The sequence below is a fragment of the Mustela putorius genome, unplaced genomic scaffold, assembly GCF_011764305.1.
Source record: "Mustela putorius furo isolate JIRA1106 unplaced genomic scaffold, ASM1176430v1.1 tig00000196_pilon_pilon_pilon, whole genome shotgun sequence".
Taxonomy (NCBI): Eukaryota; Metazoa; Chordata; class Mammalia; order Carnivora; family Mustelidae; genus Mustela; species Mustela putorius.
In genome coordinates this window covers 12,641-28,225 of record NW_025421310.1, presented here as the reverse complement: position 1 = coordinate 28,225, position 15,585 = coordinate 12,641, and the positions used below count along the sequence as shown (strand labels likewise).

Sequence of the window (15,585 nt, the reverse complement as noted above, 5' to 3'; positions counted from 1 at the left end):
GTGGATATCTGGGACAGGAACATTCTAGGCAGAGAGAAGAGCAAGTGCAAAGATCCTGTGGCTGACAGAGGACTGGTACCTTCCAGGAACAGGGAGGAAGTCAGTGTGGCTGGAGCAAAGTCAGCCAAAGGAAGGGGAGAGGGAGATGAGGTCAGAAATTGGAGGAGGGGGGGCACCTGGGTGGCTCAGTGGGTTAAGCCGCTGCCTTCGGCTCAGGTCATGATCTCAGGGCCCTGGGATCCAGTCCCATGTCGGGCTCTCCGCTCAGCAGGGAGCCTGCTTCCCTCTCTCTCTCTCTCTGCCTGCCTCTCTGCCTACTTGTGATCTCTCTCTGTCAAATAAATAAATAAAAATCTTTAAAAAAAAAAAAGAAATTGGAGGAGGGTTGCAGATGGGATCAAGTAGGGCCTTGAGGGCAGAGGGAGGGCTTTGCATTTTATTCTAATTGTGAAAGAAGCCACTGGAGGTTTTGAGCTAGAGAGCATTGTGATGCCATATGTTTTAGGTAGCCCACACTGGCTGGGGCAGGGAGGACAGACTGGGAGCTGTCCAGGCAGAGACAGTGGTGGATGGTGCCAGGTGGACGCTGGGAAAGGAGAGGACTAGGTGGATCCTGGATCTGTTTTGTGAATGTAGAGATAACAGGATTTGCTGATGGGCTTGGTGTGTGTGTGTGTGTGTGTGTGTGTGTGTGTGAGAGAGAGAGAGAGAGAGAGAGAGAGAGAGAATAGAGCCAATGATTGATTGCACTTAGAACAAAATCCATTTTCTTTGTAATGTCCTACAAGGCTCTACATGATCTGGGTCCTTGCTCTCTCCCCAACCTTGTCTCTCCCCTTTGCTCACTCCGCTCCAGTCACAGCAGCTTTCTTACTGGTCTTTCCCTTGTCAAAGCTCATTCCCTTTCCCCTCCTGTTGCCTGGCTGGAACTTCTCATGTCTCAGCTTGAATGCCATCTCCTCAGAGAAGCCACTTTATAGCATTCATAATTCTCTAAAATGATTTTGTCTCTTTATTTTCTTCTTTATCACCTATCTGTCTTTCTCCATGAAAAGGTCAGCTCCTTGAGGGCAGCGACTTTGTTGGGTCACTGCTATATGCCACCGTGTCCAGAAGAGTGCCTGGCACCTGGCAGGCACTGAATAAGTGAACAAAGGCAGTGGTTAACCCCTGTGCTTGTCTACACGTTGGCTTACACAGAAGAGACACCAGACCCGCAAGCACAGACAAGGATACACGACAGATCCTCGGGTCATCCACATACCCAGGGGAGACCCAGAGGCCAGGGACCACCTGCTCCCACGCCGACGGGTCCTGGAGGATGGAGAGCCCGAGATGGGAATGGAGCACCCTCAGGGAGGAGTAAAGGATGCTCTGGGACGAGTCCAGCCCCGCCCTGTATCCTCAGCAGCCAATGGGCGTGTGGTCCTCCCGGCGCCCCCTGGGACGTGTAGTCCGGCCAGGGGCGCCCTCGGGCGCCGCCGCGCGCCCCTAGACTCCACGTCCCGTCGTGCGCCGGGAGGTGCGGGGATTGGCTGAGCCCCGCCCCCGGCCCGCCCCGCTCGGCTCGCGCCGCAGCCCCAAGAATGAATGAAATCGTAGCGCGCTGGGCGGCAGAGCGGGCGGCGCAGGCCGGGCTGGGCCCGCGCGCGGCGGCAGCAGCGCCCCGGGCCGGAGGCGGCCCAGCCGAGCGGGCCATGGCCACCGCCATTCAGAACCCGCTCAAGTCGTGAGTGTCCCCGCCGTCCACGTCCCTCCATCCTGCCCCCATCCCCGGCCCTTCCCCCGCCCTCGCTGGGGAAGGGGACGCGGCGCTCGGAAGGTAGTTTAATGGGGAACCCCAGAGCGCCCCCCCACCCCTGGGGGGACCCGCCGCCCCTTGTTGTCCCCTGGGGTTGGGGGCGGGAGCCCCTTCAGGGTCGCGGGGGCGTCTCTTCTTTGTCGCTGTCAGTGAAGGAATGTGGCGCGGGCTGGGGGGTGGCGGAGGCTGTTTCCCCACCCAGAGTGGGGGTAGGGGCTTCCCTCTCCTCCTCCTCCATCTCTCCTCCTCCGCGCCTCCGGGGGCGCCGGGCCTGCCCCGGCATAGGGCTGGGAGTACCGACGCTTAAGTCCAGACCTCAGTCTCCGGGGTCCTCACCACCTTCTTTCCTCACATCAGAACCTTTCTCTTTCCCCCCTCTTTCTCTGGGGCCTCGGCTCGCGCGACCGCAGGGTGGGAGCTGAGACGTCGGGGGTCCTGTCTCCCCTTTTTCCTCCCCCGGTCTTCAGGACCTAGAAGCTCTGACGACCAGGTCAGCTTAGACCGTGGGATCGCTCCTTCTCCCTGCCTATAGACACCTAACAAGAGCATCTCTCATCCTCTTGGGGACCGGATGCCTCTGGAGAGGATGCTGGCAGCGCCCTCAATCTCGGGGGATTCCCTCCCTTTCTCCCTGTCCGCGTCCCTCCTCCGAGCGTTAGCTTCCTCCTGGGCCCGACAGCTGGGAACCCGGACGCCTGGGTTCAAGCCCAGCCCTGTCCCATCCCTCCCCTGTCCTAGCCATCCCTCGCTCTGGCCACCTCTCTTCTTTTTCTATCTCTCTCTCGCGCTCCCTCTTCGGGATCCCGGACTCCCGGGTCCCAGCGCTCCCCACCCCCTTTCCTCTGGCGGTGACAGCGGGCTCAGAGTGACAGGCGCGCGGCCGTTCCCGCCCTCCCTCCTCGGCTGGCGAGCGCGGCACTCCCCTCCCCCTCCTCCCGGGCCTGGGGGAGGAGGCGGAGGGCGAACGCCCGCGGCGCCGCACAAAGGGGCTGGGGCGACCTGCCCCCCAACCCCGCTTCCCCCAACCCGTAGCGCTCGCCGCCTTGACCTTGAGCAACGCGAGCTGGCGGGTGGGGAGGGAGAAGGGGCGGGAGCGCCCCCCACCCTCCCAAGGGCTGTGTCTCACGGCCGGCCGGACCCAAGGCCTCCAGTGGTTTCTGGTTTCTGGTTTCTGGCAGGGGCCTGTTGGGGGGCCGGTCAATAGACAAGCGCCCACATGCTTGGCTTTGCGGTGAGGCAGAGAGCATACAGGGCGTGTGTGCGGAGCTGGGGTCAGTGTGAGGAGGTGTGTGATGGTGACAATCTTCTGCTTCCCTCTCACTCTCTTACACACACACAGATGTGTCTGCTATGAGGAACACCCTCGAGCCGGCTGGGACAGGGTTCCTGTACAGGTTGGTGGATCTCCAGGCACTCTGGCCTCCTCACCCTGACCCTGGAGCCCAGACCTTTCCGAGGAGGCCAAAGGAAGCGCTGGAGTGGGAGTGCCAGAGCCATTACTTGCCCTTCTCTGCTCTCATCCTGGGAAAGGTCTGCAAGCAAGGTTGAGGGTTGAGGGTAGGAACTGGCTTCTGAAGGAAGTTGAGAGCCAAATCCTCTTGAGGGTGGGAGAGTGGACCGTGCAGGCGCAGAGGTTCTGACTGCCCAGTTTCAAACCTCATCCTTTGCTCTTAATTCACTCCCCTTCTCCCCCTCCTCCAGAGCCTGAGTGTTACCATTTGTGTATTGGGGAATCATAACAGTGCCTATGACCTCAAGGGGCTGTTGTGGTCTTTGTAAAGCACTTGGTACAGAGCCTGACTCTGCCTGAATACACTAATTATTAGTAGTAGCATCAATATTGGTTTCTCACGTGGTCCACTGTCCATGTGGGGTATTACCGGGGCCTGGAGGCCAGAATGAGGTTAGGTGGGAGTGGCAGCACGCTTCTCTGCTCTCACCTTTTGAGGGGTCTGCAGGGATGAGGGTGGGCGCTAGGGTGAGGAGGACTGCTTCGGCAAGGGAGTTCAAGTGTGGAAGAGGGATCTGTGAAGGTGACCAGAGGCAAGAAAAGGGAGGGAGTTGTCAGTTTGTCAGTTGGTGTCAGCTCTGCGGGTCAGTTGTGCTGCTAGACAAAGGCCACCAGGGAGGGGATGGGCTATATTCTATACTCGGGCCCCAAACTGGTCAAATTGATGTAAGTGTTCTGGGGTGGGGCAGGAGGGAGCTGGAGTGTCTGAGGCTGGAGGTGTGGGGAGCAAGTGTAATGTGTTGGGGGACCTGTGAGGGTGGTGGGAGGTGTAAGAGGAAGGTGGCAAGGGCACTCTGGGAGCTGAGCTGATGGGCAGGGAGGGGGGCGTGTGAGGGCTTTCTGCGGGTGAGGTGTGGGGTGGCCGGTATAGGAGCCTGGAGGCCAGCGTGAGCCTGGGGGTACCAGCATCCCTGACTTACTCCCCTTGCCACCTACTCTAGGCCAGATGTGAAGCCGAGACCCACTGTGTCCTGTTGGGAGTGGGGAAGGGAGAAGGTCGAGGCCTTACCTGGGGGAGATTGGGGGAGAGTTTGTGGAAGGGGTCTAAGACTAGGGGTGTGTGTGTTTAGAAGTGATAAGTGTGGAAGACACTGAGGGTGTCTCTCTCACCAGAGAGTAAGTGGAGGCATCAAGTGACAAAAGAGGTGAAGGCTAGTCTGCCTCGCTGTCAGCTGGAGAGCCCCCTGGTGGACAAGGACATTTGTAGGCGTTTTTATCCATGGGTGGGTGGTGGGGGGGGGTAACAAGGGGGCTCTTACTGGAGCTTAAATTTTGGACCAGGGGGAATTCCAGGTGAGCCATGGTGTGGCCTGGTGGGGCAGCTCACTGTCTGGGGATCCCTTAGGGTGCAGTCTATGTGGGTGACAGTGGGAGAAAGAAGGAGGTAGGATTCATTCTGGTACAGATATCCAGGGGAGGGAATCCTTCTCTTACTCCCACCCTCAAACCGTGGCCAGGGGCTGAGGGCATGTAATTTCCTCTCCCTCTGCCTCCCATTGCTTATCTGGAAAATAGGCATAAAAATAGCATCCCCTCAGAGGATCGTTATGAGGATTGTAGGAGTTACTCCTGTTGAAGTATTTAGAACTGTGTCAGGCACATGGTGGGTACTCAGTATATTTATTTAATCATTTGACAAAAACTTACTGAGCATCTACTTGTGTCAAGCATTATTCTTTCTAGAAATGGTTGGCTATCACCATTTTACATCTAACTGCGTATCAGATCCTCTGGAGTGAATTTACTGAACGTCTACTACCTGCTAGGTACTTAAAAGAAGGGATGCCTTTTACGTTTATGGGGTTTCCTGGGTGGCTTAGTCCATTAAGTGACGGATTCTTTTCTTTTTTTTTTTTTTTTAAGATTTTATATATTTATTTGACAGAGAGATCACAACTAGGCAGAGAGGCAGGCAGAGAGAGGGGGAAGCGGGGTCTCTACTGAGCAGAGAGCCCAACGCAGGGCTCGATCCCAGAACCCTAAGATCAGGACCTGGGCGGAAGGCAGAGGCTTAACCCACTGAGCCACCCAGGCGCCCCAAGCGACAGATTCTTGATCTCAACTCAGGTCTGGATTTCCTGGAGCTATGGGGTGGACTCCACACTGGGCATGGGAAAAAATAAAAAATAAAAACACTTTGTGCATATTTATTCATTTAATCCTTACAACAATCCAATGAGGTGTTACCCTCATTTTACAAATGAGGAAACTTAGGCCCAGAAAGGTTAAGTCATTTGCCCAAGGCCACATGGCCATCGAAGTTGCAGAGCCAGGATTTGAACCTGTAAGTTGTGGGTAGGGCTACTTCCAAACGCGGAGCAACGGGGCCTGCGGAAGGACGCGCTGGAGCAGGGCGGAGTCGCTGTGAGAGGGACCGCCCGTGTGGGACAGATAGGGTTTTCGGGAGCTGGGGGCGTGTGTGTGTGTGTGTGTGTGTGTGTGTGTGTTGGGGATGGGGGAGGAAGACGTGTCAGGGAGCCAAGTGCGTGCGTGTGTGTGTGTGTGTGTGTGTGTGTGTGTGTGTTGGGGATGGGGGAGGGAGACGTGTCAGGGAGCCAAGTGCAGACTTGCCGGTGGGGACGTTTGTGTGGGCACTTCTAAGGTATCTCTACGTCTCATGGCTTCGAAGTGTTTGTGTGAGTGTAAATGTATGTGAGTCTGTGAAAGTGGGAGGGAAGTGTGCGTGAGTCTGCGTGGGAGGCTGTGAGTATACGTGTGAATGTGTGTGTAAACTGCCGTACGTGGGTGTGTGCGAGTCCAGGTGTGCATGTGTGAGTGGATGCCCGGGACACTGGATGCGCGTAAGAGCGGGCGGGTGTGAGTGACCGTGTGCGCTCGCTGGGCCTCACCTCTGCGCCCCCTTCTCCGCGGGGTCCCGGCGGCCCCCAGGCCCGGGACTACCACTCCCAGCATGGCCCGGGCAGGCCCGCCCAGCCGTCGTGATTGGCTGTGGCCCCGGTGCTCCCGCCCCGCGGGAATGAATGGATGGGCGGCCTCAGCGCCCGCCGGAGTGCTGGGAGGACCGACCCGGCGGGGACCTGCTGGGGGCAGGACCCGGGGAGCAAGATGGCCACGGTCATCCCCGGCCCCCTGAGGTGCTGCGGGCCGGCGGAAGGCGGGAGAGGGCGCGCGGGCGGGTCTCCGTGGGCGCGCGCGCGCGCGCGTGTGTGTGTGTGCGTGTGTGGCGGCCGGGGGTGGGGCCGATGGGGTGCCTGGGGGGCTGTCACTGTGGGCCATGCTGCGCGGGGGTGCGAATGTGTGTGATTGTGGGTCTCTGGCAAGAAAGGTGTCCGATGCGCTGCTCCTGGAGGAGCGGAGGGTGTGGAGAAACTCGGAGTCCTCTTCGGGTCCTTTTCGGGGGAAGGGGGTCATGTCCGGCCCGCGACCCCCGGGTTGGGGAGAGAGTGAAATGGTCTGGGGGTGCGGGAGCCTTGGTAAACTTGGGTGAAGCCCACACTACCTTTGTCTTGGCATGTGGAGTGCGTGTCACTTGTTTGTTTGTTTTAATGTGTATGTGGATATGTGTTTATTTTAGTCTACACTAGGTATCTTTGGATATTTGGGTCTTTGAGTGTGTGTACATGTCCTTTAAAACTGCATCATTGGTGTTCTGTGTCTGGATTGGTAGGCATGTGTGTATTTATGTGTACTTTTTTGTGTGAATATGGGTGCATTTGTCTATTCCTATGTTGTCTATGTGTGTATCTTTGTGTGACTAGGTGGTATTTTAGATGTTGGTTTCTATATTGTGTATCTTTGTGATTGTGTGTGTGTGCCTGTCCTGTGTGAATCTGTGATTTCTTTGTATAGTGTGCCTGGATATGGTGTGTGTGTGGTTTGTTTGTTGTTGTGTCCTTGGGTATATAAGTGCATGTGTGGGTAGTTTGTTTTAACGTTCTTCTCATAATATTTGTGTATCTCTGTGTGTCTTTGGATGCGCTTGTGTAGTGCTGTGTGTGCGATCTGTTTGCATGTTGTGTGTCTTTGTGAGGGTGCTTTGTTTATGTTGTGTGTCTTTGGAGATGTGTGTATTTGTGCATGGATAGATGTGTGATGTGTCTGTTTCTACACTAGGTGACTTTGATGTTTGTGGTTTTTTTCAGTAGATATCTTTTTGCACATATGTGAGATTTGTCTGTTTCTCCTTTGTGAGTTTTGGGATATGTCTCTCTTTGTGTGTGAATCCCGTGTGGTTTGGTTGTGTTGTGTATTTTGATACATGCATATATGGATAGGTCCTGGTATATTTTTGTCTGTTTCTGTATTGTGTGTTTCTTACTTGGTTGGTTCCAGGCCTGCTTGGGCCCTGGGTTGGGGGGTTCCTGAGTCCAGGAGTGACAGGAGGGGAGTGGTGAGGTTGGAGAAGTCTCCCCACCCATTCCTGAGGGGTGCACTGAGAGAGGGGTACTGGGCGCCAGGTGCTCCTGCCCTTGCTGACAGCCGCTCGCCTGCTCACTCTCCCACTCGCAGCCTAGGCGAGGACTTCTACCGCGAGGCCATCGAGCACTGCCGCAGCTACAACGCGCGCCTGTGTGCGGAGCGCAGCCTGCGCCTGCCCTTTCTCGACTCTCAGACTGGCGTGGCCCAGAACAACTGCTACATCTGGATGGAAAAGACCCACCGCGGTCCTGGTACCTGCTAGGAGGATGGGGGCGGGGCAGGGCGGGGCAGCCCGCCTTCTTGTGTTCTCATGGCCCTTCCCTTGCTCTTTGGCCTTCTCACTCCAGGTTTGGCCCCTGGACAGATCTACACATACCCAGCGCGCTGTTGGAGGAAGAAAAGGAGACTCAACATCCTGGAGGACCCCAGACTCCGGCCCTGCGAGTATAAGATTGGTGGGTGGAGCTTCAAGCTGTGCCCAGGGTGGCCTCATCAGTGCCCTGAGACCACACTGATAAGTGTGTGGTGATGCCAGTGGGGATCTGACCATTTACCTTTCCCTCATAGCGAGGGTCTGCAGGTCTGTATCTGGGTGTAGCCCAGACCTTCCCCAGTTTTCTCTGAGTGACTGGGCTAAGGGCTTGGACTTTTCCTCCTTGGGCTGAGGTATATGGGGGGCAGAGTGGGTGGATCTTCCCCGGGTGAGCCAGGATATATCAGTGTCTGGCTGTATTTCTTCCTATGGGTGCCTGCAAGTGTCCATCTGGATCGGAGTGTCTTTCCATCCGCAGTGGAGTGTATCTAAGAGTCTCTGTCTTTTGGTGTTTCCAGGAGTACTCGAGGGTTTATTTGGTCTTGTGTGTGTCTGGTCTAGCCCAGTATCCAGCGGTTCCTGAGTGTGTCTGGGTGGATCAGGGTGTCTGGCCGTCTCTTCTTTGAGTGTCCAGATGCTTTGGAATGTCTGTGAGAATCTCTTCCCCTAGTGGCTGGTGTATTAGGTATATTTCTGCCCACGTGTGCCTGTCCAGCCAGAGAGTCAAGGCTTCCTTACTTCAGATGTGACAAGGGTTATCAGAGTCACTGGCACTTTCTTGTCCCTTGTCTGGGTGTATCCAAGGGTCTGTGTGGGTGCAGGTGTATTGAAGTATATCTGGCTGTGTCTTTCTGGGTGTGTCTATCTGCCTCAGAGGGACTGCGTCTCCCCTATGTTCATCTGTAACCATCCGAGTGATTCTCTCTAGGTGTGTCTGTCTTTTCCACCTGTGTGTCCAGGTGTAGGGTAGGGTCCGGCTGTGTCTTCCTTATGTGGATCTAGGGAGTACTGATGGTTTAATGTCTCTTTCTGATTGTTTCTGGGTGTATCCCAGGGCTTGGATGTGTTTCCTCCACATGTCTGGGTGTATCTCTTCCTTTGTGTGCCTGGCTGTCTTAAGATGATCAGTCTGTATCTCCCATGTGCATCATGGTTGAGTATCTGTGTCTCTCCATTTGCATCCACGTGTAGTGAGGGTCTGACAGTGCCTTCTGAGTGGGTCTGAGTGGAACTGAGGGTCTGACTGGGTCTTCCGCAGGGTCTCGGCAGCCTTCCCAGTATGTATGATTGCATCTTTGGGTCTTGTTACTGGTTGAGTGTGGGAAAGCCTCTTTCTCGAAGCAAAGGGCTTGGTTCCCTGAACTGGGCTGTTTGAGGACTCCTCCAGGGACAACTTCCCCCTTTGACCCCACCCTGGCCTTGTCCCCAGACTGTGAGGCACCCCTGAAGAAGGAGGGCGGACTCCCGGAAGGGCCAGTTCTTGAGGCGCTACTGTGTGCTGAGACTGGGGAGAAGAAGATTGAGTTGAAGGAGGAGGAGACCATTATGGACTGCCAGGTGGGACCACCCCTCGGGGGCCCCAGTTGCCTTCTCACCCCCGGCCACCTGCCCTGGCTCATCCTAGTCCTGCTCAGCAATCTCCCCCCGGTTCCCTAGGGCTTTTGGGCATCCTAAGTCTCCATCCTTCCACACCTCTTCTCTTTTTGGAAGACCTCTTGACTTCCCTTGCTCCCCGCAGTCTCCAGCTGTGTCCAAACCCCCTACGAAGCAGGATGGTGTCCCACATTTTCTTGACCTCCATCTCCCTTCTCCTGATGCTCAGAAACAGCAGCTGCTGGAGTTTCCACATGATCTCGAGGTGGAAGACTTGGAGGATGACATTCCCAGGAGGAAGAACAGAGCTAAAGGAAAGGTATTACCCCCCTGTTCTTCTTCATCACCCCTCTCTTCAGTGACAGATCCCGTGTACTGAGCATGCACAATGATTAGGCCCTGCCTCAGGTTGACCTCACTGAATCATCAGAGCAGCCTGAAGGGGTGTGTGTGTGTGTGTGTGTATTTTATACCTATTTTACAGATGAGCAACCTGAGGCTCGGATATTATTAAGTCATTTGCAAAGCTGAGATTGTACAGTGGGTTAGAACCGCGTTTATGCCCATGCCATAGATGAGGAAACTGAACCTCAGAGAGGTCGGGGCCCAAAGTTAGGAAGTGGCAGAGCCACAGTTCACCTTTTGGGCTCAAATGATGAAAGTTCTTTGGGTTCCCTCCCTTTCTTGGCCACTGACCCTGACTTTCCCCTCAGGCATACGGCATCGGGGGTCTCCGGAAACGCCAGGACACCGCTTCCCTGGAGGACCGAGACAAGCCGTATGTCTGTGATAGTGAGTCCTTCTGAAAAGGGGGAAAGAGAGAGAGTGGGGCCTAGAGACTTCTCCCCCGCTGGCCCCCTCCCTCCTGTTCTAGAGCCCGGTGGGAGGGGATGCTCAGGCCTCTGGCAGAGGGGGGAGGCATGATCCCCGAGGCCAGGGTGGAGGCCGCAGGGGCCTGGAGGGTTGACGGGCCCTCCCTGCTCGCTCTCCAGTCTGTGGGAAACGGTATAAGAACCGGCCAGGGCTCAGCTACCACTACACCCACACCCACCTGGCTGAGGAGGAGGGGGAGGAGAACGCCGAGCGCCACGCCCTGCCCTTCCACCGGAAAAACAACCATAAACGTGAGCAGGCAGGCGGGCTGTGGGGCAGTGAGGGACCCTGGGAGTGGGGGCTGAGGAGCCCGGGAGGGAGGGGGCACGTTAGACATTTCTGGAAAATCTCCAGCTCAGCCGTCCCCTCCCCCCACCGACCATGGGGATGCTGGCTCTGGGGTTGCCATGGCAACCAACCATCTCTCCCTCGCTCCCGGCCGGGCATAATATTTCTGGGTCTGATTTATTGTTTCAATTAGAGCTTGGGGAGGGGGGTGAGAGATAACTCCCCTCCCTCCCTTTCTCCCTTCTCCACGAAGATTGGGCTGAGGGGCAGGGTCCGTGGCCCGGGAGCCCTCGGCGCCTGCCCGTGCCAACCCCGTGCCAGCTCTGACAGCTGAGGGGTGGGGGAGGGCTCGGGGGAGGCTCTGCCAGGGGAGAAACTGTCTTCCCACCCCCCTCCTAGAGGGAGAGGGCAGACTCTTCATTCCATCCCCGCTCCACCCCCAGGCACCTCTGTGTTCAGGATTTTTCTTCTCAATGTCCGTCTGTCTCCATGCCAGATCTTGGCCAGTGGTGGCCCCGGTTTTCATCTAGTTGGGCCTCAGGTGGCACTGGTTTGGGAGAAGGGTGTGTGAATGGGGAAGCTGGGGCTCTTCCGAAAGCCCTTCTTTGCAGTTTTACCTAAGAGAGAGGATGTGTGAGTTGTTCAGAGAGTTTGGGGTTCCTGAGGAGAATTATCTGGGTCCCCGACTCTGTTTGCTTGTGGCCACAGATTGGGGGTAGCCAGTCTCTCTCCTTACCTCCCCCGTGCCTGGAAAAAGGGGTCCACCGCTGGGGTGGAGGCTGGGGGCAGGGGGGGAGCCTTGCCTATGGTGAGAGCCCTTCTCTCTGTCCCCCCAACCCCAGAGTTTTACAAAGAATTGGCCTGGGTCCCTGAGGCACAGAGGAAACACACAGGTAGGGACGCCTCCCTCTGCCCCGACCTCTACAGCAGCCTTTGACTAGGTGCCCCTGCCTGTCCGCGTCAAACCCCTCCCTGCTGTCTTTCAGCCAAGAAGGCACCTGACGGCACTGTCATCCCCAACGGCTACTGTGACTTCTGCCTGGGTGGCTCCAAGAAGACGGGGTGTCCTGAGGACCTCATCTCCTGTGCTGACTGTGGGCGATCAGGTGATACCCCACCCGAGGTTGCTGGGGGCCAGGGAGGAGGGCACCCCAGGAGTCCAGATCTGGAGGGTAGGAAGGCAGAGAAGTGCAGCCTGGCGGGGCAGGATGGGGGGACAACCCGGAACTGGTGGAGTGGAGTCCACTGCGGGAAATTGAGGGGGGCCAGAAGGGCTCTGGGAATAATAAGAGGTGGTGGTCACGGCATTACTGGTAGTGGCCCACACTTCTCATGGCGAGGGGTACTGAAAGCTGGCCGCCGAGGCACTGTGGGTAGCAGACTATGATAGTGAGTAATGGATGGCCACTGGCTGGGTACTGTGGATAACCAGTGGCGCTTGCCACGGACTTGTGGTTCACAGAATGTGGCTTCCCAGGGTGGGCTGGTAGGTAATAGACTGTGCACAGTGGGGAATGGCTTGCGGTTGTCATGGTATTAAGGGGAGTGCGTGGGATACGGTTGTCATGGTGACTGGGTGCCATGGCCTGTAGCTGTCGGGGGGCCCTTGGGTAATGGCTGAGAGGGTCTTGGCACCGGGGCAGTGGGACGGCATTGTACGGAAGTGTCAGGAATAAGTTGGTTGCTGGGGTCTCCTTCAAAATGGGCTGGGGCTGCAGGGAACCCAGAGTGTGGGGACCCCACTGTGACAGGTAGTTGCCATGGCGCTGTGGCCGGGAGACTGTGGTTGCCACGTTACTGTGGTTAACAGAACCTGTTGGTGATTCTGCTGTGGGTAATGGAATGTGGCTGCCTCAGCACAGTGGTTAACAGAATGTGGCTGCCCGGGTGTTGTGGGTGGTAGAGAGTGGTTGCCACAGCACTGTGGGTAATGGAATGCGGTTGCCATGGTATTCCGGGGAGCAGAATGTGGTTACCATGGTGGCTGGGTAGGAGCCTGGTGGCCACGGAAGCGGCAGCGTGTGGTCGCTGGGCACCGGGAGCAGGGCGGAGGAGGTGGGGGGGGAGCCGTCTCCTTCCCTGGGCTCAGTGGCCCCCAGCGGCACGATGACCCCTAACCTCATCCCTGCCCCTCGGCCCCCAGGACACCCCTCATGTTTACAGTTTACGGTGAACATGACAGCTGCCGTGCGCACCTACCGCTGGCAGTGCATCGAGTGCAAGTCGTGCAGCTTGTGTGGCACCTCGGAGAACGACGTGAGTGCGCACCGCCCTCGGGCCACGCCCCCCGGCCCCTCCCGCCCCGCCCCTCCGCCAGCCCTTGCCCGCGGGGCCTCAGGCCGTTCCCCCCCCCCCAGCCCCTCCCTGGGGAGCAGCCCCTCGGTGGGGAGCGCATGTAACCTGTATTATTGTTATTGTTAGTGGCCATTAACTGAGCCCGGCACTTAGCGCTTAGTGCTCGTCGCTCTCTGACTCCTCCCAACCACCCTCAGAGGTAGGTGCTCTGGTCCCCACTTCACAGAGAAGAAACCAAGCTCAGAGAGGGGAAATGACTAGTCCGAGGTCACCCAGCTAGGACGTCAGTAGAGCGGGGACCCAAACCCTCATCCATGGCATCTAGAGCCGGTCTCAGGCCATCTGGGTGTCCTGTTAAAGTGTTCCACAGAATCTATAAGACCCAGACTAGGAGCTGCCAACGGGACGACCTCAGGGGTGTTCTGCAAAGATCTCGGAGCCCCTTCTTGTGGGAGGGCCCAGCTTCCCCAGCCCCTCTGACCTACCCCTGCCCCAGCCCCCCCACCCCGGTTTCTGGTGCCCGTGCCCCCAGGGTGCCAGCTGGGCGGGTCTCACCCCCCAGGACCAGCTGCTGTTTTGTGATGACTGCGATCGGGGTTACCACATGTACTGCCTGAGTCCCCCCATGGCGGAGCCCCCGGAAGGTGAGAGAAGAGGTGGGCACCACAGGCGGGGTGGGGGGTGGTGTTGAAAAGTAGTCTTCCTGCCTGTGAAGACGCAGGACCGGGGGTGCCGGCTGGGAGGGAGTCAGGACAGCCCTCTGGGACTAGGGCCTAACTCCCTGTCCCCACCCCACCACAGGGAGCTGGAGTTGTCACCTCTGTCTTCGGCACCTGAAAGAGAAGGCCTCTGCCTACATCACTCTCACCTAGGCCTGGCTCTGGCTCACCTGGACCTCTGGGGTGGTGCTTCCTGATCTGCCTCTTGGAGCTCCTCCACGCTCTCCCTGCCCTCAGTGCCCCATAGCGGGAGGGGGATGGGGGGAGCCCAAGAGGGGGCTGGGCCATCCCCTTCCCTCTGTGCAAGTGGAATGTTTGCCCTGTGGGTTGGTGGGCCCAGTAGGGCCCCTCTCCCTTCCTCCCTCCTTCCCCATCCCTTGGCAAATGGGCACCAGGGGCTTCTGCTCCCCTCAAAGCCATACCCCGCCTCTGGGCGGGCATGAGGGGTGGTAGATGCCAGCCCGGGGCACGGACACAGCGTTTTTCTAAAGAAAAAGTCAAAAAGTTAAAAAAAAAAAGAAATTAATATATACAAAGAGTCCTATAAGGCCTGGCCCGGTGGAGGGGGCACTGCTGAGCGCATCCACTGGGCACCAGTCTATGCCAGCTTCCTGCCTAGCAGCCCCACCCCCCAGTTTCTGGAGTTGCAGCTGTCCCACCTCCTCACCCCAAGTGGGCACCATTCCCCCCTTGTGCCCAGGGCAGGTGGGCGTGGTGTCCACCTTCGCCCCCTCAATGGTGCCCACCGTGGATACTGCATGACGTGAACCATGGTTTTGAACTCCGTTCCTGGTCCCTCCCTGAGAGCCCCGCCCTGCCCTCTGCCTGCCATGGCTGGGGCCTGCCGTGGCTGGTGGGCGTTGGCTGGGGGGGCCGGGCGGCCCCTGCCCAGCGCCTGCTGGAATGAGAAGCACAGACTCTGCAACGGACTAGTTTTTCCTCCTTCCCCTGCTCCAGTTCCCCACCGGCCAGGCCGGGCTGCCCCCCTGCCACCCTCGTTGGCCATTTTGGGGGTAGCGAGGGGGCGTGGTTGTTTCTTGTGGTTGTGTGTGTTTGTTGTTCGGGTTTTAAAAAAAAGGGAAATTGAGACTGCAAGTGGGGGAGGTGGTGGGCTTGGGGGTCTCCCCCAATCCAGGCATGCCCCCCCCTTGTAAACGAGTCTCCTTTATTGCCTGCCTCTGCTGTGAATTAACTTGTTCTGTGTATTAAACTGGGCCTGACCCCTCTGCCCACGACTGCCTCGTTCTCCAGGCTGAACTGGGGGGCATCGCCAGGAAGGGGAGATGGGGGCCTTGTTGAGGGAGAACTGACCGAGATTAACAGCTGGAGCTGGTCTGACTTCCCTCTCCCTCCATCTCCCCCCCCTTGCACCCCGCCTTTCTCTGGCTTTGTCCCAGCTCCTCCCAGCCTTGCCGGAAAGGAGAGGGGGGATGGGGTGGAGGGGGCTCCCGCCCAGCCAGCTGTGGTTGCCCTGGCAACGGACTGCTGCAGCTGCAGCAAGCAGCAGTGAGGGGGGAGGCAGGAGCTGGGGCCTGGGGGGAAGGGATGGAAAGATGAAGAGGCCACTCTCCCCGGCTAGGGTAGGGGGCGGGGGTGCCAGGAGCACCTCCTCCTAATCTACCCGACCTCACCTGGGTCCCCCATCCCAGGGATGTTGGGAGGGAGACAGATTTGGGCGAGGCGCAATGAGGAGAGAACCAGGACACCGAGAGATCAAGAGAGAGACAGAGAGCCACACATTTATAGACAATCGGAACAAGAGCAGGAGAGGGAAGAAATAGATTTGGAGAGAGAGGTAGATGAGCGAGCCACA

At 57.7% G+C, this 15,585-nt stretch overlaps 1 protein-coding gene across 9 annotated transcripts; it reads left to right on the top strand.

The window, feature by feature from the left end:
* The first annotated feature begins 1,578 nt into the window (after positions 1-1,578).
* DPF1 (double PHD fingers 1) lies at positions 1,579-15,007 on the top strand. Of its 9 annotated transcripts, none has more exons than XM_045076740.1 (12): positions 1,581-1,729; positions 7,782-7,942; positions 8,039-8,146; positions 9,434-9,561; positions 9,833-9,916; positions 10,311-10,389; positions 10,590-10,721; positions 11,601-11,651; positions 11,745-11,864; positions 12,902-13,014; positions 13,586-13,697; positions 13,855-15,007. In XM_045076740.1, the coding sequence occupies exons 1-12, from the start codon at positions 1,587-1,589 to the stop codon at positions 13,923-13,925; spliced, it is 1,302 nt and encodes a 433-aa protein (XP_044932675.1). In that variant the 5' UTR covers positions 1,581-1,586; the 3' UTR covers positions 13,926-15,007. The 9 variants fall into 9 exon arrangements, with proteins under 9 accessions (XP_044932678.1, XP_044932675.1, XP_044932677.1 ...); XM_004776250.3 differs by having other exon boundaries at positions 1,584-1,729; positions 9,827-9,916; XM_004776251.3 differs by having other exon boundaries at positions 1,585-1,729; positions 9,827-9,916; positions 13,616-13,697.
* The last annotated feature ends 578 nt before the right edge of the window (positions 15,008-15,585 follow it).

What these genes read in the sequence shown, in the direction of transcription:
- DPF1 (XM_004776250.3), top strand. Translation starts at nt 1,587, where the DNA reads ATGAATGAAATCGTAGCGCGCTGGGCGGCAGAGCGGGCGGCGCAGGCC. An exon ending in ATTCAGAACCCGCTCAAGTC is followed by an intron (nt 1,730 to 7,781) that starts GTGAGTGTCCCC and finishes TCCCACTCGCAG; the next exon opens with CCTAGGCGAGGACTTCTACC. An exon ending in GGCACAGAGGAAACACACAG is followed by an intron (nt 11,652 to 11,744) that starts GTAGGGACGCCT and finishes GCTGTCTTTCAG; the next exon opens with CCAAGAAGGCACCTGACGGC.